The 27,023-nt window shown below is 38.9% G+C and overlaps 2 protein-coding genes across 3 annotated transcripts in view; both read left to right on the top strand.

Moving 5' to 3' along the window:
- Positions 1-674: 674 nt before the first annotated feature.
- LOC138742445 (serpin I2-like) lies at positions 675-21,758 on the top strand. The gene is made up of 9 exons (XM_069896856.1): positions 675-775; positions 1,270-1,530; positions 1,831-2,061; positions 7,235-7,429; positions 14,036-14,228; positions 15,794-15,891; positions 16,836-16,922; positions 18,228-18,314; positions 20,989-21,758. The coding sequence occupies exons 1-9, from the start codon at positions 763-765 to the stop codon at positions 21,063-21,065; spliced, it is 1,242 nt and encodes a 413-aa protein (XP_069752957.1). The 5' UTR covers positions 675-762; the 3' UTR covers positions 21,066-21,758.
- A 5,029-nt stretch (positions 21,759-26,787) lies between these two features.
- zbbx (zinc finger, B-box domain containing) overlaps positions 26,788-27,023 on the top strand; it is an 80,114-nt gene continuing 79,878 nt past the window's right edge. The window contains exon 1 of one of the 2 annotated variants that reach the window (XR_011344179.1): positions 26,788-26,857. The gene's annotated coding sequence lies outside the window, so the exon portion shown is untranslated. The remainder of the gene's footprint in view (positions 26,858-27,023) is intronic. The other variant, XR_011344182.1, reaches the window with a different exon arrangement.

The following is a 27,023-nucleotide window of genomic DNA, read 5'->3' as shown; positions in this document are numbered from 1 at the left end:
GTGATTTGTTGAGTTTCTAATGAAATTCTCTTTATTTTGGTCCTTTTTTAAAAAAAAAGTCCAAAAAATGAACAGCATTATTTTAACCATGAACTAAGTTTTATATTTTCATAAAGTAGATGGCACATGGTAAGGAAAGAATTTTTAAAACTATGCATGTCAGTTGTACTATTCAATGCAGTTGTACAGTTTGTAGAATATTATTGGAATCTTTGGAAAAATACAAAACAATAAAAGCTTCAGTGTTTTATTTTTTATGAAAGCTTTGTCATCATTTAAGGAATTATGAACACTTGGTATAATTTTTAGATCCCAAAAAGTGATCTATCACCTTGAACAGTCAGAGTGAAGCCCCACTCATCTGAGGTTTGCTGTTTCCCCGTAAAGTACGAGTTTAAGCTCAAAATGTATCCAGGACCATACTTTGGAAACTGTGCCTGGTTTTGGAGCATGGGCATTTGAGATGAAAATTGTTCATGAAATATTTATATATTAAGGTATGAAAGCTAAAGATTCTAACTGTACCATTGTACATTAATCAGTTATTTCACAATAAAAGCGAGAAAAGAACGTCCTTGTTTTCCTACTACAGTGTTTCTACTTTGCAGGTCACCTGTTATTGACGCAAAATGTCTGTTGCTGTGCTTATGCCCTTGATGTCATTCATCTATGTTTCAGTTACTTGGGATTTAATACATTACCCGCATTAGACATTGCTGACAACAGCATTGCTGCCTGGTGGATCATTATATTAGAACAAGTATGCTTGTGAAAGGTAGAGTAAAATTAGAACCAAGTATTTGTATGTCTCATACTTGGGTTGAATTTTGTAATGTGTACGTATACAGTCCTGCATGAACTTAATGATGGCTTAATTACAGTTTTTAAACTTTGGATGTGAATTTGTAGTTCTGTAATAGTTCAAAAGCATTCTCACCTCCACCTCTGGTTATTTAAAAGTGCCTGAAATAAAAATAAGTTGCGTAGTAAAAAGGAGACTAATAAATTCTGAAGTTGAATACCATATCCTGGCAAAATAATTATTTGATTCAAATATTGTGCTTTAAAAATCCATCTGATTCTTATTTATATCGATCACATATGTAAATGTAAAACGTGTAACATTAGGAACAATTATTTGAGTAGCAATATTTCTTAAGGGGATTTTTTGGGTGAAAATATTGGTTCTTAGTCACGCATTTACAAGATTGTAGCTGTTTGATTATTATAAATATACGTTTAAATGACTTTCTTTTATTCTTTACACAGTATTGAGAATATTATTGTTTATCAGTCTTCTCTTCCTCCATGAAGAGATGCAAATTTACGGCTTGGACTCTCTTAGCAGTAATGTTACAACTGGATTTGCGGTTGATCTCTACCATGCTATTCGCTCTGTTCAGCAGGACCAAAATATTATTTGTTCACCCATGTCTATCAGTCTTGGCCTTGGGATGATAGCGCTGGGTGCCAGAGGGACAACTTTGCAGCAATTAAGGAAAAGTTTACACTTCAATAAAGTACAAGAAGGTAAGTAAATAAGCAAAAAAGTACTGCAGATGTTATAAATGGGAAATAAAAACAGAAAATACTGGAAATAATGTTCATACAGCATCTGCAAAGAAAAAAAATAACATTTCAGTTCAATGATCTTTTATCAGAAGCAGTCAATTTTGACTGCTTCTCCACAAGAGTGCTGGAGAAACTCAGCAGGTTACGCAGCATAAACATTCTTGTTTATCGAGCTTTCTTTTTGCCTAAAATAAATTTATCATTGTTTATTTTTAAGCATTCACTGTCTCCTAAAGGATTTTGTGATTCCAATTTTAGGGAAAGAATTTTCAATGTTGAAAATGCAATCCAAAATCATTTCCACTGGTTGTGAGAAATACAAGCTAAAACTTGCCAACGCAGCTTTCATTCAACATGGATACAGACTTTCTCAACAATATCTCCAAAACAACCAGGATTTCTTTGATAATACTGTTAAGACAGTGAATTTTCAAGATTTTGTGTCTACTGCCAACATTATTAATACATGGGTAGCTAATCAAACCAATGGTAAGTGGCAATAATTTCCTCCTTAGGGCATTACAGTCAAATTATATTAGGTAAAGTAAAGGAAGCATTCGAACTCCGTATAGAGAAAATATTTAAATATGTACTCAAGAAAATGTGTCCTTTTTTCATTTTAAAGTGAATGAAAGTAATCCTTTAAACCTGTAACCAAATACTATGTGTGATGGTATGTATACATGTTTTCACCACCCCTGACCCCGGACACTGCTGAGCAGACGCTCCCAAACAATCCTTTAACCCTACTTCCACCTGAGCCCATCCAGAGGAAGTCTGCGAGACAGAGAAGAGCCCCTGTGAAACTGACTATGTAAAAATGTATAGATAGGGACTGTGATGCATGTATATAGATGGTGGGGGGGTGGGGGGGGAAGGAGCTCAAAATTCTTTAAGGGGGGGAGAATGTGATGATATAGATACCTGCCATTTCATCACTCACTATATAAAGGTGAGACAATCCCCTATTGAATACTTCTGACCTTCCTGGCTAGAGGCAAAGCTGTGTTAGGTTTCTTGGTTGATTAAAGTTCCACTTCAATCTCATGCTCTACTTAGTTGATGTGTCGCTACACTATGATCCTGTAAAACTGTTAAGAGAGTGTCCAACAATAGAGTATAATGAAGTTGAAAGTCTCAATTAGTTCCATGTAGCTTGAAAACACAGTGCCGAGAACACAGTCACCTAAATAGACAAATCACTAATCAGTAGAACCCTAAATACTGGTCCAACCACTGTGGGCTGCAAAGAGTTGGCATAGATATTGCTGATTCACTAGAGAATGGCTAAAACCCTGCCTTTGTGTGTCCTCTCCAATGACTTACCATGATAGAGTCTCAAACATAGGCTTGGTCTCCTTTAGCATTATAAGTAAGTGGCTGGAAATTGCTAGCTCTGGAAAAGAAATTCCTGTGAAATACAATGATTTCCTTGGGATCATTTTTAACACACACTGATATTTTTTTTCCTCAAATAGTTTGTCTACTGTTAGCTAGCATAATGTGTAGTTATTATTTGAAGTAGGTAGAGATTACAAGAATTTATTATATTTTAAGTTAGACAAATTTATTTTTGTATATGCTTTTAACTTTTGAGAGCCAAGCATTGGTGAGTAAATGTAAATTTTAGTTTTGTTCACACTGGGACTTTAACCAAAACCTTGGAAAGCATCCTTTGTACATGATATTAAGTTGTATGATGCTGTGAGTCAAAAGGTTATGAAAGCAGCTGACTTCATTGAGTGAGCTGTCCTTAAATTATTGAAGTTTCTGCAGTCCATCCTCTGACAGCTAGCAGCTACCCTTTATGTTTCACCAACTCTCTTTGTGTATCTGTCTTATAATATTGGAACTGTTTCAGTAACACCACCTCAGACTACAGATCAAAGAGGCTAAATTGAACAGTGCCGAGATCTGGATACATTATTAATTGGTGCCCCTTTTATCCTCTGCAATAACCATATAATATCAAGAAGGCAGCTAGAGCTATGTTGTACATTGCCTTAATACATTGCCCTAGGGCAGGGGTGGCCAACCTTTTAAATTTTAATTTAGGCATAGAGCATGGTATTAGGCCATTTCAGCCCGCGAATACGTACCAGGGGTGTAGGTTAATTGGGTAGCACAGACTCGTGAGCCAAAATGGCCTGTTACTGCGCTGTATGTCTAAATTAAAATTTAAAAGGTTGGCCACCCCTGCATTAGGGTTTAATTTTGTGAGTGGTTAGAACCAATTAAAGGTACCTAGTATTGGCTGAATTCAGGCATTTGTTCTTCAAGCAGAGCTCTCAGCCCTGGTGGAAGTTATTACTGAGGTTTTGGAAGCTTGATGGATATCCTGACAGACAGGATTTGGGCAGGTTAAGTGATTAGTGGCTTCAAAGAGATTAATGAAGGTGAAAATGTCAGTCATATTCAATTCATCTTCTCACATCTCATCATCCCTTTGTCCTACATGCAGCTCAGATTTACAATTTGCCAATGCATGTGCCTCTTCCTTGCCACCTCCCTCTCAGCACATGGCTTTCTTGTTTCAGACTGTTGAGACCCTCTACATGGCATAAAAATAGAAATCCCTGAGATGGTGGTGGAGGCTGAAACATTGGGACCATTTAAGAGACTTTTAGACAGCCATGTGCATGGAAGAAAAATAGAGGGTTATGGGGTAGGGAGGGTTTAGAATTTTTTTAGGAAGGAACATATGGGTTGGCACAATCAAGGGTCGAAGGGCCTGTACTCTGTATTCTATGTCAAAGCATATTTTATTCAGCTTGTTCTCCCACAGCAGCTTTTTTCAATCTCTAATGCAAAGTACAGATGATAATAGATTTTATCTTTTTTTTATTGAGGATTCGCTACCACTTAATTTTTTTTAACCTGCTTCAAAAGGGCATCATTCATCTCAGTGCCCCAGAAGGAGTAGTATGAGCTGCCTCAATCCATAGCACTAACTGCTACTGTGATGAAATACTTTGAGAGGCTGGTCATGTCCAATATATATATATATATATATATATATGTAAAGCAAAGATCTGTACCCACTGCAATTCACCTATTGTCACAATCACTGCACAGCAGATGTAATATCACTGGCTCTCCACTCAGCTCTGGATCACCTTGAAAACAGCAACTCCTACAGACGGCTACTCTTCATAGTCTACAACTTGGCCTTCATTACCATTATTCCCTCTGTGCTGGTCAAGAAGCTACAAACACTGGGCCTCTATATCCCACTCTGTAACTGGATACTTGATTTTCTCATCGTAAGACCATAGTCAGTACGAATTTGAAGCAGCAACATCTCCTCACTGATTAACAACACAGGTACAGGAACATCTTGCCTGAAGATGAGCACTCAGCGGCACAGGAACATCTTCTTCACCGCTGCCATCAGATTCCTGAATGATCACTGAATCAAGACACTGCTACTTATATTTTTATTTATATATATATTATTGTTATAAGATGGTTTATAATATGAATGTTTGCACTGTGACGCTGCCACATAACATTGAATTTCGTGACTTGTTCTTGACAATAAATTCTGATTCTGTTTTTATTTCTACATATTTAATATTGTTTTTTTTATTTTATCATATAAATGGATCAAAACTTAAAATGACATTTGCCCTTGTGTTCTTGAATAGACTGCCTTGACAGGAAAATATTTTGGAAAAATAATAAGGGGAATTTTGAGGAACAAGAGCATCTGTGCATTTTCCACAGACAGAATAAATGAGTGATTGTGAGTTATTTAAATAGTGTTATCTTATGGTAATAAGAACACTTGCTGAGTTCACACAGAATATCAGGATGTGGCCAAGCACTCAAACTGCGAAGGTTTTGTGGGTTACTATTGAGCCAGCTGTCAAACATTTTTCAAAGTTGAGCCTGTGCAGGGCCCACCTCTGATGCCATTTATGCCAGGAGCCTGGTGCTGTACAAAGTGTCACCAATCATATTGAGTTGGCATTGATGAGGAGAATTTCATTTAAGGATCTTCTCAATGTTACAGAAGTCTTAATGCGTGAGGGGTCAGTTAAACACTGCCAGGATATTTCAGGCTATAATTTATTTAATATTGCTTCTATGAAAAATCTCTGGAGGTTTTACTGCATTAAAGATAACATCATATAAGTGCTTATTTATTTTTAAGTACATGAAATTTTACAAAACATCCTTTTTTTTCTCATCCATTTAACTTCTGACCACCTTAATTTTTCTTCTTTGGCTTGGCTTCGCGGACGAAGATTTATGGAGGGGTAATGTCCATGTCAGCTGCAGGCTCGTTTGTGGCTGACAAGTCTGATGCGGGACAGGCAGACACGGTTGCAGCGGTTGCAAGGGAAAATTGGTTGGTTGGGGTTGGGTGTTGGGTTTTTCCTCCTTTGTCTTTTGTCAGTGAGGTGGGCTCTGCGGTCTTCTTCAAAGGAGGTTGCTGCCCGCCGAATTGTGAGGTGCCAAGATGCACGGTTTGAGGCGATATCAGCTTACACTTAATGCAGAAAGTTGTTGAGTAATATGTTGGCACACTGGTCTCAGAAGCTGAAGCAGCATCTTTGCCTCTCAAGTTTATGATTTCTTTTTAAGATTTCTTGTATTTTTTTTGCCAGGCATCATATTTTAGTCTTTTGAGCATTATAGACTGGTGCTTGCTCAAAACCCCACAGCACAGAAATACTTCCACACTGCAAGGTGCTTTCTTTTACATTCCCTGCATCCAACTGTTGATGTGTAGGGAAAAGCAATGAGAGGTGAAGAAAAATCTCACTTTTAGAACAGATTTGGTTTCCTTCAGTAATTTCTTAAAGTCTTGTACAAACATTTATCGCCATTTTGATAAAAGTCCAAATCCTCTGAATTTTAAAATTGAGGTATTGCTTAACCAGTTGGCAGTGGGATAGAAAATAAATGGGGCGATTCAAATAAGGACTTGGGCAAGTTTGTAGGTGTGGGAAGAGGGAAACTAGCATTGGAATGGCTTGGTTTTGGGATAAGTGGTGTGGGTGAGATTCTCAACAAGAGATGAACTGAGGCTGGAAATGATGTAATGGAGGGGAAAAGGTGATCAGATCATTACATAGATAAGTGGTCTGAAATTTAAAGTCTGGATCATATATGATGAGAATCGAACTCGAAGACTTCAGACTCAGCAATAATTATTGGAGAAAATTTCTATCTATTTTGTAGTGCAGGCTAGAGATCAATCTGGCCAGAACAATGGAAAAGACAAGGTAGTGGGTGAGGTAAAATTGGTTATTATCAGTGTACAAAAAGAAACTGTACTGAGAGTAGACGTGATTATGGATCATATACTTGAAAAGTAACTTGTACCTGAGAAGTATTAAAAAAACTCTGAAATATTTTGTGGAAATGCTAGATAGCAGTCAATAAATCATAGCTGAAATATGATTCTCTGCCTATAAATAGATGTACAGGAAGGGTATCAGTTAGAGGTTGACTCATTAACCTGGACAAACTGTTTACTATACCAGTTTGGTTAAGTATTTAACAGGGAAAATGTGGTGATGGCAAAAAGGGGGCTAAAGATCATGGGTTTGATGTTCCTCACGTTAACTGGAGGTTATTTTATAATATGTCATCATAAATTGCAATTAAGATCTTAAGTTATGTCTAAACATGTCCAATTATTTTATTTCAGGCAAAGTCAAAAACTTGGTCTCAAGTCACTCTTTCAGCTCTCTTACAAAATTTGTTTTAGTGAATGCCATTTACTTCAAGGGAACTTGGAGCCATACATTTAATGCAAAGAACACAAGACTGATGGAGTTTGTCAAGCAAGATGGCTCTGTTGTTGAGATACCAATGATGTATCAACAGATGACATGCCAATTTGGTAAATATTGACAAAAATAAACAATTTATTTGGTACTGTTTTCTTTATTAAAAGCCAAAGTAGTGAGGATTTTCTATTGATTTGAGAACTTTTTTAATGTTTTGTTGTTGTATTTATTAATACAAAAATGACAGACCCATAAAGATAATTCATTAAAGTACATCCTATGCTGTCAAGTTGCACCTATATGCTGTGGCCCTCATTGAGTCCCACCAAGCCACACCAATGCAAAATACTAGGTGAGGAAATAAAACATTAATTTTTCATCAATCCCTGAATGGTTCCATGAGTTACTACAGGCATCTTCAATCCTTTGCCATTTCTGCCGGCTGCATGGGTTCCCAGCTGTAGCCACCTCTTTCCACTTTCTGCAGACTTGCTCCCTCTGACGCTGATCTTCACTCACTTTACAATCAAGAAGTTGACTCCAAAGGCCTATTACACATTTGAAAAAAAAAGCACCTCGCCTAGTTCATGGTTTACCATGTTTTTAATTATTCCCCCATTTTTCAAAGTTTAATTTAAATAACTTGCCATAGGACAAAGTTAAATTGGTCAATCCTGCCACTGACCATACTAGAACAATATTTATCTAAATTAAATCTTAATTACTGGAGCAATTTCATCAACACACCCAGGTACAATTGTATTTTTTTTTCTCCTGAAGGGCATTAAGGACCAAAGCTTAGAGTCATTTGTGTAATGTTGGATAGTACCTACATACAGACTATTCATGGCCATCTATTGTACTCAGAACCAAACATCAGTTGCAATTTCTGAAGCAGTCTTTTGTAGGTCAAACTAGAACTTGCCTTTGTTAGTGCTCTAAATGGGGTGAATTTATTATCAATCCTCAATACATAGTTCATTACAGCAGATTACAGGCCCTTTGACCCATGATGATGTGCCGATCTATATAAACCTAAACCTTTGCTAAACCTCACACCCATAATTCTCTATTTTACTTTCATCCAGAGCCTTTTAACTGTTTGTATTGGACCAGCTCCACCACCATCCCCTGGCAATGCAATTCAAGCACCCTCTACCCTTTTTAAAAAAAAAACTCCCTGATGTCTTCCCCCTCACTTTCAACAATGACCTGTGGTACTTGCTACTGTTGCCCTGGGAAAAAGGCACTGGCTGTCCATCCTCATTCAAGTCTCTCATAATCTTGTCAACCACTATTAAGTCTCTTTTCATCCTTCTTGACTCCAAAGAGAAAAGTCCCCTGCTTTGTTAACCTTGGCTCATAAGACATGTTCTCCAGTCCAGGCAACATTTTGGTAAATCTCCTCTGCAAAGCTTCCATATTCTTCTTGCGACGAGGTGACAAGAACTGAATACAATCTGGGGAAACACTTAAGATCAAATAACAGGAATTCCATTTCCACAGAACCCAGAACTATTCTTACTGGGGAATATTACCAGTGTAAGACCTAAAATGAGGTTGTCCCAACATCAAGCAATATTTGTTAAGATCATATTGGCAGTGCCCAGAAAGTGTATAGTGGTTACTTGGAAGTCTGATTCACATCTAGGTATAACCGTTGGAGTGCGGAAATGCATGAGAAGATTACTTATAACTTAGAAAATAAGTATGATATATTCTTACAAATCTTCTTTGGCTTGGCTTCGCGGACGAAGATTTATGTAGGGGGTAAAAAGTCCACGTCAGCTGCAGGCTCGTTTGTGGCTGACAAGTCCGATGCGGGACAGGCAGACACGGTTGCAGCGGTTGCAGGGGAAAATTGGTGGGTTGGGTGTTGGGTTTTTCCTCCTTTGCCTTTTGTCAGTGAGGTGGGCTCTGCGGTCTTCTTCAAAGGAGGTTGCTGCCCGCCAAACTGTGAGGCGCCAAGATGCATGGTTTGAGGCGTTATCAGCCCACTGGCGGTGGTCAATGTGGCAGGTACCAAGAGATTTCTTTAGGCAGTCCTTGTACCTTTTCTTTGGTGCACCTCTGTCACGGTGGCCAGTGGAGAGCTCGCCATATAACACGATCTTGGGAAAGCGATTGTCCTCCATCCTGGAGACGTGACCCATCCAGCGCAGCTGGATCTTCAGCAGCGTGGACTCAATGCTGTCGACCTCTGCCATCTCGAGTACTTCGACGTTAGGGATGAAAGCGCTCCAATCAATGTTGAGGATGGAGCGGAGACAACGCTGGTGGAAGCGTTCTAGGAGCCGTAGGTGATGCCGGTAGAGGACCCATGATTCGGAGCCGAACAGGAGTGTGGGTATGACAACGGCTCTGTATACGCTTATCTTTGTGAGGTTTTTCAGTTGGTTGTTTTTCCAGACTCTTTTGTGTAGTCTTCCAAAGGTGCTATTTGCCTTGGCGAGTCTGTTGTCTATCTCATTGTCGATCCTTGCATCTGATGAAATGGTGCAGCCGAGATAGGTAAACTGGTTGACCGTTTTGAGTTTTGTGTGCCCGATGGAGATGTGGGGGGGCTGGTAGTCATGGTGGGGAGCTGGCTGATGGAGGACCTCAGTTTTCTTCAGGCTGACTTCCAGGCCAAACATTTTGGCTGATGGAGGACCTCAGTTTTCTTCAGGCTGACTTCCAGGCCAAACATTTTGGCAGTTTCTTACAAATATGGCAGCTATATCTACAAATTGTAGGTGCAAATCTTTAACTGTGCTCATCCGACCCACGAGACTTACGCTACCGTCCTCTCGAAATCCAGGTCAATCTTGGAAATGTGAAATCTGTGGGGTAGACGACGGATCTCCAACAATCCTTCTTTCCCTTTAGTTATTTATTCTTTTTTTCTCTCTCCTTTCCTTTCTTTGGGGTTGCTTTCTTTCTTTACTCACTCTTTATGGGAGGGTTGGGGGTGATGGGCTGGGGGATTATAGCCATCATATATTATAGATTATTATTTTTACTCTTTATTCAAATGTTTTGTGTTTTTGTTGATTTCCTGTTTGCTTTAAAATTTTAAATAAAATATTCGGTGGGGGGGGGGGGGGTGGGAAAGAGCTGAATACAATATTCTAGGTGTGGTCTAACCAGAGTTTTAAAGAGCTGCATCTTTACCTCAGTCCTCCAACTAATGAAAGTCAGGATATCACCAGTCTTCTTCACTACCTTATCAAGATGCACGGCAACCTTGAGAGATCGATGGGATTTGGATGCCAAGGTCCCTCTGTTCTTTCACACTGTTTGGAATCCTGCCTTCATGCTCTCCACCTTCAAGTTCAGTTTTCCAAAATGCATCACTTCACACTTATCCAGAATGTGTACTCTCAGATTCTGAAGCAGTAATGGACTAAATTTAATCTGCATTTATTAACTTCTATATTGTGTGGCTCAGCAGGTTAACAATAAATCAAATTGTAACAATTATTATCTGTGTTATATACAGTCTTAGGAATTGCTTTTCAATTAATATTTTGTGCTGTCATTCAGCCAATATGACTATTTTCCTTTGAGAAATAAATGTTTTTGAGTCAAACAAATGAAATTGGAGTTTTATCCTTCATGAATTTGCATTTTCATCATTGCCAAATGTTCTTGATGGCTTGTTGATGAAGTACACATACAGGTTTCCTCATTTGAATGTCGCTACAGGTTTACCACTACATATTATTTGCAAATTTTATTCAAAATTGCATTATTTGGGGGAAAAATGTGTCAAATTTTATTTTCTATTTTATTGTGCTTGGCTATTGTTAATGCATTGTTTGATCCCTGAAAAATTCTTATTCCCTGCATTTATGTTACCTTACTTTGAATTTGCATCAGACCTTGTGAAATTTCTCTGAGGACAACGTCAGAACATCATTCAAGGTGTCAGACCCTGATATTATACCTGGCAAGGTACTGAAAATATGCACCAACAAACTATCCAGAGTGTTCATGGACACTTTTAACCTCTCATTATGTCAGTCAGAGATTCCCACCAGCTTCAAAAGGGCATCAATCATCCAGGTACCCAAGAAGAATAGCGAGGACTGCCTTAACGACTACCGCCCAGTATCACTAACGTCTACTGTGATGAAATGCTTGGAGAGACTGGTCATGGCCAGAATTAACACGTACCTAAGTAAAGATCTGGACCCACTGGAATTTGCCCATCATCACAGTCGCTCCACAGCAGATGCAATATCACTGGCTCTCCACTCAGCTCTGGATCATCTCGAAAACAGCAATTCATACATACGACTGCTCTTCATAGACTACAGCTCAGCCTTCAAAACCACTATTCCCTCAGTGCTGGTCAAAAAGATGCAAACTCTAGGCCTCTGTACCCAAATCTGCAACTGAATCCTTGACTTTCTCACTGGAAGACCACAGTCAGTACGAATTGGAAACAATGTTGTCTCCTCAATGATTATCAACACAGGTGCACCCTAAGGCTACAAGCTTAGCCCAGTGTTCTACTCACTATACACCCACGACAGTGTGGCCAGGCACAATTCCAAAGCCATCTACAAGTTTGTGATGACACCACAGTTGTCAGCAGGATCACAAACAACAATGAGGAAACGTACAGGAGGATGATAGATCAGCTCATTGAATGGTGTAACAACAATAACCTTGCACTTAATGTCAGCAAAACCAAGGAGATGATTGTAGACATCAGAGGGCTCAGTAGAGAAGAGGATCAAGAACTTCAAATTCCTGGATGTCAACAACTCCAACGATCTGTCATGGAGTCTCCACATTGATGCAATCATAAAAAAGGCTCACCAGTGGTTATACTTTGTGAGGTGTCTGAGGAAATTCAGTATGTCACTGAAGACCTTTGTAAACTACTATAGGTTGACATGGAGAGCATTCTGGCTGGTTGCATCATTGCCTGGTATGGAGGTGCCAACACTCACGACAAGAATATACTCTAGAGCACACATGTCAAACTCAGGCCCGCGGGCCAAAGTTGGCCTGTGATATAATTATATTTGGCCCGCAAGATCATATCAAATATGTATTAGAGCTGGCCTGCTGGCCGTTGCACCAGTATAGCGCATGCACAGCTAAAACTACAAATCCCAGAATGCTTTGCAAATGCGTTGGCGCCGGCCCGTCAGCCTGCTAATCGCCCCCACCTCCTCTCTTTACTTTCATTAGCATCTGCCACCTGTCGCCGAACTCACATGTAATAAACCCCTTATGAAAAATGGCCAAACGAAAGACAGAAAACAGGACCTTTCAAGACAGGTGGGAGGCAAACTCTGACCCCAGAGTTTGATGAACTTGCATCTAAGAAGAGATGCCAAGTATCTGGTTTAGACCCAGGTGCATCAGAGTAAATCACAGTGGAGCAAGCTAAGCTTGGATTCATATTTTCTTTGGTTAACTTTGGACTGTTCATTGTTGAAAGATTGGATTTTCATTGAAGCAAGTTGTTATTTTTTTGACTTGTTGGCTTGTGAAAAAAATACATTAAAAAGGAGCTTAAAGGCTATAGAGAAATATTATTTATTGAATATTTTATTTCTCATTTGTTAATGCTTCTTCTGGAAAGAGTTTAACCAAAACTATTATTAAACATTTATTTTAATAAGAAAAAGTTTAGCATTACATATGTTGAAAGAAGAGAAAACATGCAGATGTTGTTGAAAATTTTCAATAAATATTTAGTTTGGCCCACGACTTAGTCCAAGTTTTTAATTTTGGCCATCTGTGAATTTGAGTTTGACACCCCTACTCTCGAGGGTTGTTAACTCAGCCTATGACATCATAGGAACCAGACCACTCCATTAAGGACATCTACGTGAAGCAGTGTCTTTAAAAAACCAGACTCTACCGTCGAAGACCCCCACCACCCAGGCAATGCCCTCGTCGCTCTGCTACCTCAGTGGTATAAGGACAGCTTTTTCCCTGCTGCCAATAATTAATGAACCAAAGACACTGCCTTACTTTTCGTGCGCTTTTATTATTATTATTTTATTTTTTATAATAAAGTCATAAGATGGTTATAATGTGTATGTTTGCGCTATGACGCTGCCGCAAAAACACCGAATTTCATGACTTGTTCATGACAATAAATTCTGAGTCTGAACATTTTAAGATCATATTGTAGCTTTCGTCAAATCTTTTTTTTAAACATTTGTAGCAATGCAAATATTTTTGTCTATTTCATTTTTTAAATTGAAAAGGTTACAATGTAAAGGCAGAAGTATTTAAACATACCTCAGCCTGATGATTATGGACGATCAGTATTAGTGAAGCTGTTATATGTGAGGCTGGGTACTTGTATATACAATCTAATTGTAAAATGCCAATGTATGCCTGATTAAGTATCTCATTGTATTTTCCATGTATAGATGTCATGAGTACATCCAGCACTGAAGAAACAATTAAGGCCATCATACCCGTACATAACTATTCTGGTTTCGGCTCAAATAAAGTGATTTTTTTTTAAAGTGGTGTTTTTTTTAAATTTCATCTTGCGGATATGACTAAAAGAGTTTGCACAATCCCTCAACGTGCACCTACATTTATCAACCTAATTTTACTTGGTGGTTCATTATTTTTGGATAGCGGATTCAAGGAGCAATGTTGAAAAATCAGTATTATGATTCCTAGTTTAGCTTTTGAAAGGCAAAATTTTTGTAATTGTCATTCCATTAATTGCTTCATACTTTATCCAATTGTAGGTTATTTCACGGCTGGTGAGATAAAATACCAGGTTGTAGAACTGCCTTACAGTGGAGATGAGGCCAGCATAATTATGGCACTTCCAGCAGAAGGAACTAATTTAATGGAACTGGAAAGACTTATTACACCACAAATCATACAAATGTGGCATTCCAAAATGGTGGAGGATGAGATTGAGATTAATATTCCAAGGTTGGTTGACAATGTTTACCATTCTACATTTCTCTCTTTTGATGTTATTACGGCATTGGTTGGCTATTTAATTCTGGTGCAATATCCATAGTTTTATGGAAAAGAAGGTAGATATTACAAAAACTTTCAATCTCGTAATAACCCCCGGCATCTATGGGGATTGTTAGATGCTTTCTAAGTGAATTTGCTGGCTGCTTGAGATTACGTGTGCTGTGATTGGTGAACTGATTGCTGCTTTTACTATTTATTTTGTCTTTTTTTCTTTGCCAGTTGCTTAAATTTCAGATAACAGGAATTTTACAGTATACAGAAAAGCCTACGTGCTATATCGAAATATGTATTTCTATATATCATACCATATATATTTTCACAACCAGAAAAAAATGTAATTTTAATTTTAGACATACAACATGTTAGCAGGCCATTTCTGTCCACAACCTACACCTCCGGTATGCTTCGAACGATGGGAGCCCCGGGGAAAACCCTCGCAGACATGGATAGAACATGCAAACTCCTTACAAACAGTGTGGGATTCAAACCCCGGTGCCTGTAAGGGCATTGCTCTAACCTTTACACCAACTGTGCTACCAAGTGAGGGTTGCCATAGTTTGTAGTCCACTCTCCTTGGTTCAGACTGGCCCATTATTTTGCAGTATCCCATGTTTTGAATAGATAACCTGCACAAAACTGGTTGGGGATATAAAATTAATGTCATTTGTCCTATTTCTGTGTTTGAATGGCCATAATCATGAAATAAGATCCAATATATCTGGATCATATAGAGGTGGAGAGGGTGAGCAGTTTTACGTTCTTGGGAGTCACTCTCTCAGACCCAACAAATTAATGAGATTGTGAAGAAAACCCCTACTTCGTTAGGAGTTTGCGGAGGTTTCCTGGAAAGTGTGCTCACCCCCACTGATATGAGGGCACCAATACCTCTGAGTATAAAGCCCTGCAAAAGGTAGTGGACAGAGCCGAGGACATCACAGGCTAAACTCTCCCCATTATCAAGAACATCTACAGGAATGCTGCTGTCCGAGAGCAGCAGCAATCATCAAAGATCCACAGCACCCGGCACACGCTCTGTTCTCATTGCGACCATCAGGTAAGAGGTATGGATGCCAGAACACTCATGCCACCAGGTTCAAGAATAACTGCAACCCCTCAACAACAAACTTAATCAGGAACTCATTAAAGGACTCTTAGTTTTGCACTTTACGTATATATATTTTTTAATCTCTGTATTGCACAGTCAGTTTGTTTACATTTCTTTATTTGTTTACATGTGTACGTTGAATACAGTTTTTGCACTACCAATAAGTGGTAATTCTGCCTCAACTGCAGGAAATCTCAGAATTGTATATATGAACACGTCTTCGCAACACTCCTCTGTTCAAGAGCAATGATTGCATCAGAAATAGATACAGGAGTCAGCCATTTGACTCCATTTTCTTAACTGGAAAAAAAAAGCATTGATTTCTTCTTGAATATACCCAACAATATTGTACAAACTTTGCTATAAACAAATGTGTTTGTGAGCTATTTTCTTATTGTTATTTTTATAGGTTCACAATGAAACAGAAGCTTGATTTGAAAGAGCCATTTGAAGTCCTCAACATTACAGAAATATTTGAAAATGGAAGTGACTTTACTGGAATCGCAGGTATGAATATTATGGCTGTGAATATTATGTCCTTGTTGACAGGACATCGGACTGGATTCTGATTTTAATGCCTATATCGGTCTTGTGGTGAATTGGGCTCAAAGTACTTGCCAATCCTAGCATTTGGGGAAAAAAAACTATTTGTGCCTGACGAGTATGGAACTGTGCAAAATACATTAACTACAGAACATTTCATCTTCAGGTTTATATTAAAAAAAGATACAGCCAGATAAATTTGTGGTGAAATTGAAAGGAGTCAAACTTTTAGAGATGGATATTGGGTAACTATCCTTACTTGTTTCTAACTATTGATTTTTGTAGATAGAGAATTCATTCAATTTCCTTTACTGGGTAAGGCATTCTCCTGGGAATATGACACATGAGTACGAATGCAGTAAATTCTTGGCCATCTGGCACCTCACTAACATGCAGTAAGTGGCTCTTCAGAGTGAACAGCTTGTCTGAGAGACAAACCGCACTGAGCTTAAATCACACATGCACGATAATGTCAGGTTAACTTTCCGGATTGTTTAACCAAGTTCCATCAAGTCTAGGCTGTGCCCAATTACAGGGCTTTTACTGCATTGTCTAGTTATATGCATTGTGTTACACTGCAAAACTGAGAGCAATTTTGGTATCTAGGATACTGTTGTTAAAAACAGAAATCAATCTAATATTGCCAACAGATCTGAGAAACCTGATGTTGTGCTTTGAATGATGTTGCCAAGAGGCATTATGCAAATGAAAATTGTAAAGGAGTTCAAGGTAGATCCCTGGGGACATGAGAGGTAATGGCATGGAGGTGAAAGGGTAATATTATTAACTGGTTATAAAACAAATAATAATTCATGATTCAGAAAAATATAGACAATAACAATGCAACCATTACCGAAAATAACATTTTGTAAAATATAATCAAGTTTTATAATTGCATATTTCAATAGATTCACCTGACCTGCACATTTCTCAAGCAGTTCATCAAGCATTTATTGAAATAAATGAAGAAGGGAGTGAAGCAGCAGCTTCAACAGGTAATCTGTTATTGCTCCCACTCCAATGTTACTTTCAGTGCTGGTTTTAGAATTTCCCCCCTCTCCTGTATTCAACAGGCAGGGTTATTAGTGAATGTCTAACAGAGAAGCAGGCTAGGTAATTTTGTGTTGATGCACTCCTTTTGCTATTTTCTACATGCTCCTAATGCATAGTTTTTAAGATCATCATGAATGTTCTTTCCTCTCTTTGAACAGTTATAGGGCTGGCATTTTTGTGAGCCAGAAATGGATGTTGCCTTTTTTTTTCAAGAGACTGAACAGTTCCTTGAATCTCATCCTCTATCCTCCTTGAAATATTGTGGAGGCCTACAACAGCCATGTTTTGAATGGTGAATCAGACTCACTGGGCAGAATGGCTTGATTCTGGTCCTAAATTTTATGGAATATCTTCCTCTCACACCTTGAGCCATGTGGCTGAGGATTTGTAACCGTGCTTAACCACTGAGGTGCTGAACAATGATGCAACTACCTGTGCTGTTGCCCTGGAATCTGAGTTCAATCCTAACCTCCAGTGCTCTCTGTGTGAGGTTTACAGTTCCTCCCTGCGACACCATGGGTTTCCTCAAAGTGCTCAAATTTCTTTCAACATCCCAAACATTTGTATGTCAGTAGGTTTATTAGCCATTGAAAATTGCCCATCACGTATTGGTAAATGGTAGAATCTGGGGTGAGGGGGGAATTTAAGAATGAATAATATTTATTGACATACACATAAATACAATGTACAGATTCATAGAAAGTATTACTTGCTGCGTTACTAGTGCTGAGTTAGTAGTGGTGACACATTTTTGCAGTCTTGGGGAAGTGTTAAGAGTGTGGAAAGGTTCAAGACTCTGATAGCAGTTGAGGAAAAAAAATAATTGAATCTAATGGTGCCAGGCTTAAGGTTTCTGTACCCTCTGCCTGAAGGCAGTAGCTAGAATAGAGCATGGCTAAGGTGATGGGGGTTCTTTTATGATGTTGAGCTGCCTTCCGGAGGCTTCAATGGACTTTCTGTTGTGTTTGTACTCTTAGACGTTCAAGTTTCCCAACCACGCTGTGATTGAAACCAATCAGTGTGCCATCAACCTGAGGAAGTTTGCTAGAGTAGTCTATGTTAAGGGGAGTTATGGGCATATGGGAGAATAGTTTACAGGTAATAATTAGTGGGGATTGGGATAGTTTTGTGAATTAGCATAGACTTGTAATTCATAATTCATAATTAAATCTTTGGTTCAAAACAATTTATATTGTTTAAGGCAACATATAATTACCATATTTTGCTGTTGAACATTTTTCATTTAGGTATGACAGCAGCCATCATGAGCCTTCCTCCCCATCGATTTATGGCTAATCATCCATTTTTGTTTCTTATACAGAGCAAGTTAACAGGTAACATTCCACTGATTTAAATTGTTTATTCATATCATTTGTTGGAATGCTCTTGAGATTGATTTCTATTTATTGAGCAATGAAATCTGTTTACTGCTTTACTTCAACATTCTAGGTATTGATGTGAATAACAATGATTTTATTATAAGATGGAGATAGAGTTAATATTGCATTTTATTGAAAATTATTTATTTAATCATAATTTATGTTTGTAAACTTTTATTTAAATGTAAAGACACAATGCTGGAAAAACTCAGCTGCTGGAACAGTGTACTTTATGTAGCAAAGATAAAGATACATAACCAAGGTATCTAGATTGAGCTCTTCGATAAGGTATAAAATGTCAGCAGGTGCTCAAACAAAATGGTGGGGAGTGGGGTAGGGAGAGGAACATGTCCTAATGGCAGGATGTAATACGTGGATAATGGAAGGAGGGCACACCAGCGAGCAGGGGGAGGGGGTTGGCACTGCGAATGGAGAGGGAAGAGGGTGGAGGAAAGTAGACAAAGGGGAAGGGAGGAGATTTATTAGTGATTCTTTGGATTAAATTGGAGCCACGCCCTTTTATTGCTTTGTTTGGCTATTCTTTAGAGGAAAATATTTCCTTGAATTTAATTCAAGAATAGAGGCTTTTACTTTATTGATGGTCAGATGAGCAATTTTGATAGCTTAGCACCAACTTGTATGTCTTGGTTGAGTTTGGAGAAAATTAGATTCAACATTAAAGAGATCAGGATTGAATTTGATAAGATATGGGCTCATTTTTGGACTATTATCACAATTTGAATACATAGGCAGGGATTCTCTGGGGGTTTCCTGTCCAATGTCTGAGAGCCGAGACTCAATTCTTTACATATTACTTGCTATTGACTGTGATTAGTGGGAGGGGTAGGATTAGAATGAGGTTGTTTTTCTCTTCTTTTTCTTTTCTTTTTTTAAATTTTTCATTATAAGTAGAAGAGATTAGTTCAATTAGATAACCAACAATGAATATGCCGTAATATTAGAATGTGAGGTTATGTTTTTATCAAGACATTTCTACTTTTTTTTGAGTATTGTGTACAAAACATAGTATAAATCACTTATGATTCATATTCTATATTGCAATATATAAAAGTTAGGTAACTAATATGTAGACAATATATAACATTTAATATTTCTTTTTACCAAATAAAAATATTTAAAAAAGAAAAGGAGAGAGAATGGAGAGTGGGCTAGCAGAAACTGGAGAAGTCGATGTTAATGTCATTGCGTTGGAGAGTGCCCTGACGAAAAATCAAGTGTTCCTTCAATTTATGGGTGGTCTTGGTGGATAGTTACATGAGGCCATGTACAGACATGAGCATGCAAGTGGGTTGTGGAATTCAAGTGGTTGGCCACTGGGAAAACTGGAGGAACAACACTTAAGTAAATTGGGACTGTGCTCCTCCCCCTGCCTCTCTTCTTCCCCCCCACCCCCAACCATTTTTGGACACCTGCTGTCATTTTTTTCATGCCTCGATGAAAGGCTCAAGCCTGAAATGTTGGTTATGTATCTTTATATTTGCTACATAAAGTACACTGTTTGACCAACTGAGTTTTTCCAGCTTTTTATGTTTTTACTTCAACCACAGCATCTGCAGACTTTTGTGTTTTACTTTTCATTAAATGGCTTTGGCTTTGGCAATCAGACCTATATTTTATTCATGATTGTGTGTGTGGTGCACTGTTATACAGAAGGCAGACACAAGACTTAAAGACTGATCAACAGGTTTTATTCCACTTAAAGTCCCTGCTGTAGTTAGCTGCGGTTAGCTGTGCTAGGTTCATGTGACTGACCTCGAGGGGCCAGATGTGGCTTATATCCCGGCGGATAATTGGCAGCCGACCGGGTGGGGCTTGATCCATTCAGGTTGGCTGATTGACAGGGGGCCAGGTGTTGTCTTGTCCTCCAGTGCTCTTCCTGCAGGTTGTCCCCTGCAGTAGACTAGTGGTGTATCACCACAGTGTTACAACGTTAACTCATCTGTGGAGTTGCTTTCCCAGGCAGCTTTGAAGACAGGATGGCACAGTGGCCATTTACAGAAAGTGTACATAAATTGTAGGCAAGTGGTAGGAGGGTTGATGGGAATGTGGGAGAATAAAATGAGATTAGTGTAGCATTAAAGGGTAGGTGAGGACTCAATGGCTGATGGAATCAGTGTCTGTGCTGTGTGTTAAAAGAACCTAATATTCATGAACATCATTACCACTTTCCAATTTAGACAGGTATAAATTGCTAAAAACCTTATCCACATTTTTTTAATGTATTCATTGGGGGGGTGGAATGAGGGCATCCCCAGGAAGGTCAGCATTTGTTGGCCCTTCATAACTGCTCTAACTCATCTTCTTGAAACACATCAGTCCTTCAGAGGAAGATGCTCCAACAATGCTGCTGGGCAGAATGTTTCAGGCTTTGAACAAAGAACTTTTCATGTATTTTCAAGTTCAAAATGATGTGACCTTGGAGGAGTACCTGGAGATGGTGGTGTTGGTGGAGGTCACTGGTTTATGAGATGCTGTCTGAGTATCTTAGCTGAGCAGCTGCAGTACATTTTGTCGATTATACGCCCAAAAAAGGCAAGTGCACTGGTGCCAATGGAACTCAGTAGCTCATTAATTTTATCAAACTAATTTTATTATTTTTAATTTTCAGCTTCAGTTTTATTTGTAGGAAGACTAATGGATCCCGAGATGATTATTTCCTTTGGAAGAGATAAAGAAGCACTGTGAAATAAAATCTTAAAATACAAAGGAAACTGATGAACATTGACTTAATTTTTTTAATATTTGTTTTGTCGTCAAACAAAAAAAAAATGTGTTATTTAATGCACACCAAGTACAAACAAAATTAAATCTAATCGTTTTTTTAAAGGAATTATGTAAGCTTTCCTTGAAACCAAGTCACAAAAAGAGCAGAGCGTTCTATTTTCAAATCCAAGTTATTGAAACAGACCATCTCCATGTGCCAAAGACTGAAAAAATGGATTTGTCTGTTGCAACCTCAACTATGTTGTTTCAGGATGGAATAATAAATATATTTATCTGTTCGCATAATCAATTTTTTAATGCAGAAAATCTAAATACAAATGCAATACTATGATAATAGATTTTCAGGGACTGCTTTCCATCCTCTAAATATGTTTTAACTACAGGTAAAAGTTATTTACAGAAAAACATATCGCAACAAAAATTGTTCAGAAACATTTGTTTTGCCAATTTCAAATTTATTGTCAGAGTCACACATGGCATCACATACAACCCCAAGATTCCTTTTTTCCTGCAGGCATGGCAGAATTACCACTAAATGGTAGTGCAAAAAAAAACTGTACACAGTGTAAAACATGTAAACAAATAAAGAACTCTAAACAGATAACACAATACAAACTGTGCAATACAAAGACAACAAAAAGAAAATTAATAAAGTGCACAAGTAAAAGACTTTAAATGAGTCTGAGTTTGTCATTGAGGAGTCTGATGGCGGAGGGTTAGCAGCTGTTCCTGAACCTGGTGGTGCGAGTCCTGTGACACTAAAACCTCTTTCCTGATGGCAGCAGCAATAACAGAGTGTGTGCTGAGTGGTGGCTCTTTGATGATTGCTGCTGCTCTCCAACGACAGTGTTCCCTGTAGATGTACTCAATAGTCGGGAGGATTTTGCCTGTGATATCCTGGACTTGATCTTCTACCTTTAGGAGGTCTTTACGCTCAGGGGAATTGATAAGCATCTAGAGTCTAGGGAGAGATTGGACAGATTAGGTCTTTATTCTTTGGAGCGTAGAAGGTTGAGAGGGGATTTGATAGAAGTATTTAAGATTATGAAAGGGATTGACAGAGTGGATGTGGATAGACTATTTCCGTTAAGAGGAGGAAAGATTAAAACAAGAGGACATGAGTTAAGAATTAAGGGGCAGAGGTTTAGAGGTAACATGAGGGGGAACTTCTTTACTCAGAGAGTGGTAGCCGTGTGGAATGAGCTTCCGGGAGAAATAGTGGCGGCGGAGTCAATTGTATTATTTAAGAAAAGGTTGGACAGGTATATGGATGAGAAGAAGATGGAGGGTTATGGGCATTGTGCAGGGAGGTGGGACTAGAGAGGGGTGTTTGGTTCGGTGCGGACTAGAAGGGCCTAATGGCCTGTTTCCGTGCTGTAATTGTTATGTTATGTTATGTTTCCATACCAGACTGTGATGCAGATAATCAGCAAACTTTCCACCACACCTCTGTAGAAATTTGCCATGGTTTCAGGTCCTACCAGACTTCCGCCAAACCCTGAGGAAGTAGAGGTGCTGACATGCTTTCTTCATGATGCCAATGGTATGTTGAGTCCCGGAAAAATCCTCTGAAATAGTGATTCCCAATAACTTAAATTGGCTCCCCCTCTCCATCTCTGATCCCCCAATGATCACTGGATTGTATGCCTCTGGCTTTCCTTTCCTGAAGTCAACAATCAGCTCTTTAGTTTTGATGACATTGAGTGCAAGGTTGTTGTTGGTGCACCATTCAAGTTTTCGATCTCCCTCCTGTACGCTGACTCATCCCCTTCCTTTATACAACCCACTACCATGGTATTATTGGCATATTTGTAGATTGTGTTATTGCAGTACAGAGCTACATAGTTGTTGGTGTAAAGTGAGTAGAGCAGGGGGCTAAGAACATAGCCCTGTGGTGCTCCAGTATTAATGGAGATTGTGGAGGAAAAGTTCTTAGTAATCTACACTGATTGTGATCTTGAGGTGAGGAAATCCATGATCCAATTGCACAATGGGGTGTTAACTCCCAGGTCTTGGAGTTTTGAGGGGATGAAGGTGTTAAATGCTGACCTGTAGTTGATAAAGAACATCCTGATGTATGCATCTTTGCCATCCAGGTGTTCCAGTACTTTGTGTAGAGCATCTGCCGTAGACTTGTTACTACAATAGGTGAACTGGAATGAATCCATGTCACTGCTGATCTGCTCCATCACCAGCCTTTCAAAACACCACCACTATTTATGTAAGTATTACTGGTCGATAGTCATTAATGCAGGTTACTGCACTCTACTTGGGCACCAGTATGATTGACGTCTGTTCGAAACATCATTAAAGATTCATCAAATTGAAATGAGGTTACCTTTTATGCAAGCATCACACTCATCTTAATATCTGCACATCCAAGTTAAATCCAAATATTTATCTTTTCAGAGCAGATCTCCAGTGACATGGCTCATATTGACAAAGCAATTTGTAGATTCAGTATTGAAATCTCCATAGGATAAAATTCACTCTTTCCTTCTTGTCGGTTTCAAAGCAGGTAATTTTTAACCTGTCATTATTTTGCCTCTGTTTTTCTGGTTCTCTTCACATAGCCTGGACTGTTGGGCATAACCTAAAGCCTCACTATCAATAACATGGTCTACAGTCAAAGAAGTATAATGTGCTTGTAACTGCCCCTATTAATCAGCTCAGTCTTGCCTCTCAGAGGGATTCACTTTCTTCCACTCTTCTCTCTCCTACTTTACCTGCTACTTCACTGGTTGTGTCTGTCTTTATGTGACTGAAATTTGAATAAATCAAAATAAGGAAACAACAAAGGCCGTTCCCAAGAAATTAACCTTCATTTAGTAGAACTTAATGTAAAACTTTCTCATTTCTGAAATTCGGTTTGAATTACATTAGTGGAACTTTTCTGGCAGCTGGATTGTTAACATATTTTTGTTCACGATAATAATTCTCTGGCTGAGCATCAAAAAGGTCGTGATTGAAAGTGAGGATGTTTCAACTTCTGGCTATTGCACTATAAGGTAGAGTGGTGCTAGCTAAAAACACAATCCAAAGAAATTCTGACAATCTGTATTCTGACTGATGTAACTCCAGCAGTATTAGGGGCTTCTTGGTTTGCCACAGTTTTTTCTTTTTGTTTTGGAGCTGTATTGCTCCAGTGAGATTGAGTGCACTCATATTCATCAAACTGGGAGTCTGGAAAATGGCTTAGTTTTACAAGACTGAAAGTAACCCAACAAGAAATATAATAATAAAGTTTCAAATTGTTGATCATCTGATTAAAATCTCATCGATCTGAAACTTTCATTCCATATTCATCAATGCTACCTGACATTCTGACTATTGCCTGCAGTTTTACATTCTTACAGATTCTTGACACCGTGCTTTGCTTGTGTTAAAGAAAGTTATTGTTGGGATCAGTTTTTAATCTGTTTATACCAACTATTTACAAATTGTAAACCCTCCCCCATTGAAATGATCTGCCAGGGTCGTTGTCTGAAGAGGGCATGCAAAATCATTGAGGACCCCTTCCACCCGGCACACAGCATCTTTCAGCTGCTCCTGTCAGGGAAGAGCAACAGGAGTATCAGAGCCAGCACCACCAGGCTGAGGAATATCTTCTTCCCACAGGCAGTGAAAATGCTGAATGACCAAAAGAACTGCTCACATTAACCATCCAAGATTTTCACTTGTACAAAACAATATCTATTTATTTATTGTATTGATGAAATACTCGTCCTGCATATGTATTGTTTGCCTGTCTGTGTGTTATGTCTGGTTTTGTGTTTGCATGTTTTGCACCAAGGACCAGGAGGTAAAAAGGTAAAGGTTCCATTATGGTAATGTAATACTACATTTAGAATGTAACATTTCATGAAATTCTTCAACTTTTCTCTACTGTAAGACAGACAGAGAGTCATCACTTTATCCAGCATCTTTCACAGAAACCTACTGCTCCTTGTGTTCCTAGGCGGTCTCCCCTCCAAGTACTGACCAGTCCTGTGTCTGCTTAGCTTCCAAGATCAGAAATCCCAGGCATATTCATACTATCAGGTGCTGTGGCTGATTTGTCAGGTACAAAGAAATGACAATAAACTTGATTTGACATGTTCTGCTGCATGGTTTCTATATCAGCTGAATGCTGATCATTTTTGTAATGCATATATACAGCCCTTCTGGCTCACGAACCCATGTTGTTCAATTACACCCAAATAGCCTACAACTGTGTATATTTTGAAGAGAGAGGAAACTGGAGCACCTCGAGGAAACCCACGCAGACATGTGGAGAATGGATAAACTCCTTACAGATGTTGTCTCTTAATCCAGATTTCATTGGGCTAAACTGAATGCATTGAGTATGACTAATACCATTATTCAATGAGTGCCCTGCTTGCCATGTCAATCTGACAACCTGGAGCAATGCGCAAAATGCTGGAGGAACTCGGTGGGTCAGGTAGTATCCATGGAAGTCAATAGAGGATCAATGTTTTGGGTTGAAATGACTCAAGAGGACAGAAGCATGAACAAGGAAGTGGGGGAACATACAGGAAAGTGGAGGTCAGTGCTGTCTGGTTGGAGACTGCCAAGACAGAATATAAGGTGTTCTTCTAATTTGCAGGTTGTGGCCTCAACTCAGCAAAGTAGACCATGGATAGACATGTCTGTATAGCAGGGTTTCCCAACCAGGGGTGCAAGATAACATTTCAGTTTTTGTTTATAAATCCATACTCCTTCAATTTGCATACTATGTCGGATGATGAAGAGCTGAAAGAAGATCTTATTGAACTGCGCACAAATCATGTTCTTGAAATGCAGTTTGAAAGCAACACTTTGGAACAATATTGGTGTACAGCAATGGACAGGTTTCCAAGACTTTGTGAAAAAGCACTAACTGTGCTCATCCCATTCGCGACGACATACTTATGCGAGTCTGGATTGAGTGCCCTTTTGTCAATCAAGACAAAATCTAGAAATCCCTTGGGTGCACAGCCAGACATGCAGATTGCTATCGGCAATAAAGTGCCACGTTTTGAAAAAGAAATTTCATGCATGAATGAAAATTTTTTTGTAGGGTTTATGCAACTTTTAATTTGTTGTAATTTTTTTTTCTTTTCCATATGTTTCATTTTTGTTTATATAATTAAAAATTGATTATACAAATTTGTTTTGGTCACCTTCACTTTATTCTTAAATAAATTATTACTTTAAGGGGTGCGAGAACATACTAAAAAATTTTAGTGGTGCGGGGCATAAAAAAGGTTGAGAACCACTGCCATATAGGAATGTGTAATTAAAATTTAAATCCTGATGCATTGGCAATTGGCTTCCTCATTTATGGGTGAATAGTTTACAGGTGGGGATTGGGATAGTTTTGTGAATTAACATAGACTTGTAATTCATAATTAAATCTTTGGTGCAAAACAATTTGCTGAATTGAAACCCAAAAAGTGAAATTCAACAAGTTTCGTCTTCCCCGTTTCCTTTCAACATAATTCTCCGGGGAAATGTATTTTACTACTGTGCACTTTGTAGATAATGAAATTAAAGTGTTTTCTTTTGGTCACATTGCAATCGTCAGGAAAAATCAACGTCCCAGTATCTCATCATCGGGACGTTCCTACCACCCGGCAAGTTGATTGACAGGAGAATCCCAGACGGGATTTGGCACCGGATATCGCGAGATTGTCGGCTCCATGGTAACGACTGTCACCACAAACCAAGCAGCTGTGCGTGGCTAAGGGGCTCGGCGGCCGGGATCAGAGCAGGTAAGGAGAGGGGGAGGAGAGGAGAGGGGGAGGGAGGGACAGGAGAGGGGGAGGGAGGGACAGGAGAGGGGAGGAGAGGAGAGGAGAGGGGGAGGAGGAGAGGGGGAGGGAGGGACAGGAGAGGGGGAGGACAGGAGAGGGGGAGGAGAGGAGAGGGGGAGGAGAG

Source organism: Narcine bancroftii, chromosome 9, assembly GCF_036971445.1.
Source record: "Narcine bancroftii isolate sNarBan1 chromosome 9, sNarBan1.hap1, whole genome shotgun sequence".
Lineage (NCBI taxonomy): Eukaryota > Metazoa > Chordata > Chondrichthyes > Torpediniformes > Narcinidae > Narcine > Narcine bancroftii.
The sequence above is the reverse complement of the archived record's forward strand: the minus strand, read 5'-3'. Positions and strand labels throughout refer to the sequence as shown.

What these genes read in the sequence shown, in the direction of transcription:
- LOC138742445 (XM_069896856.1), top strand. An exon ending in ACAGATGACATGCCAATTTG is followed by an intron (nt 7,430 to 14,035) that starts GTAAATATTGAC and finishes ATCCAATTGTAG; the next exon opens with GTTATTTCACGGCTGGTGAG. An exon ending in TGAAGCAGCAGCTTCAACAG is followed by an intron (nt 16,923 to 18,227) that starts GTAATCTGTTAT and finishes TTTTTCATTTAG; the next exon opens with GTATGACAGCAGCCATCATG.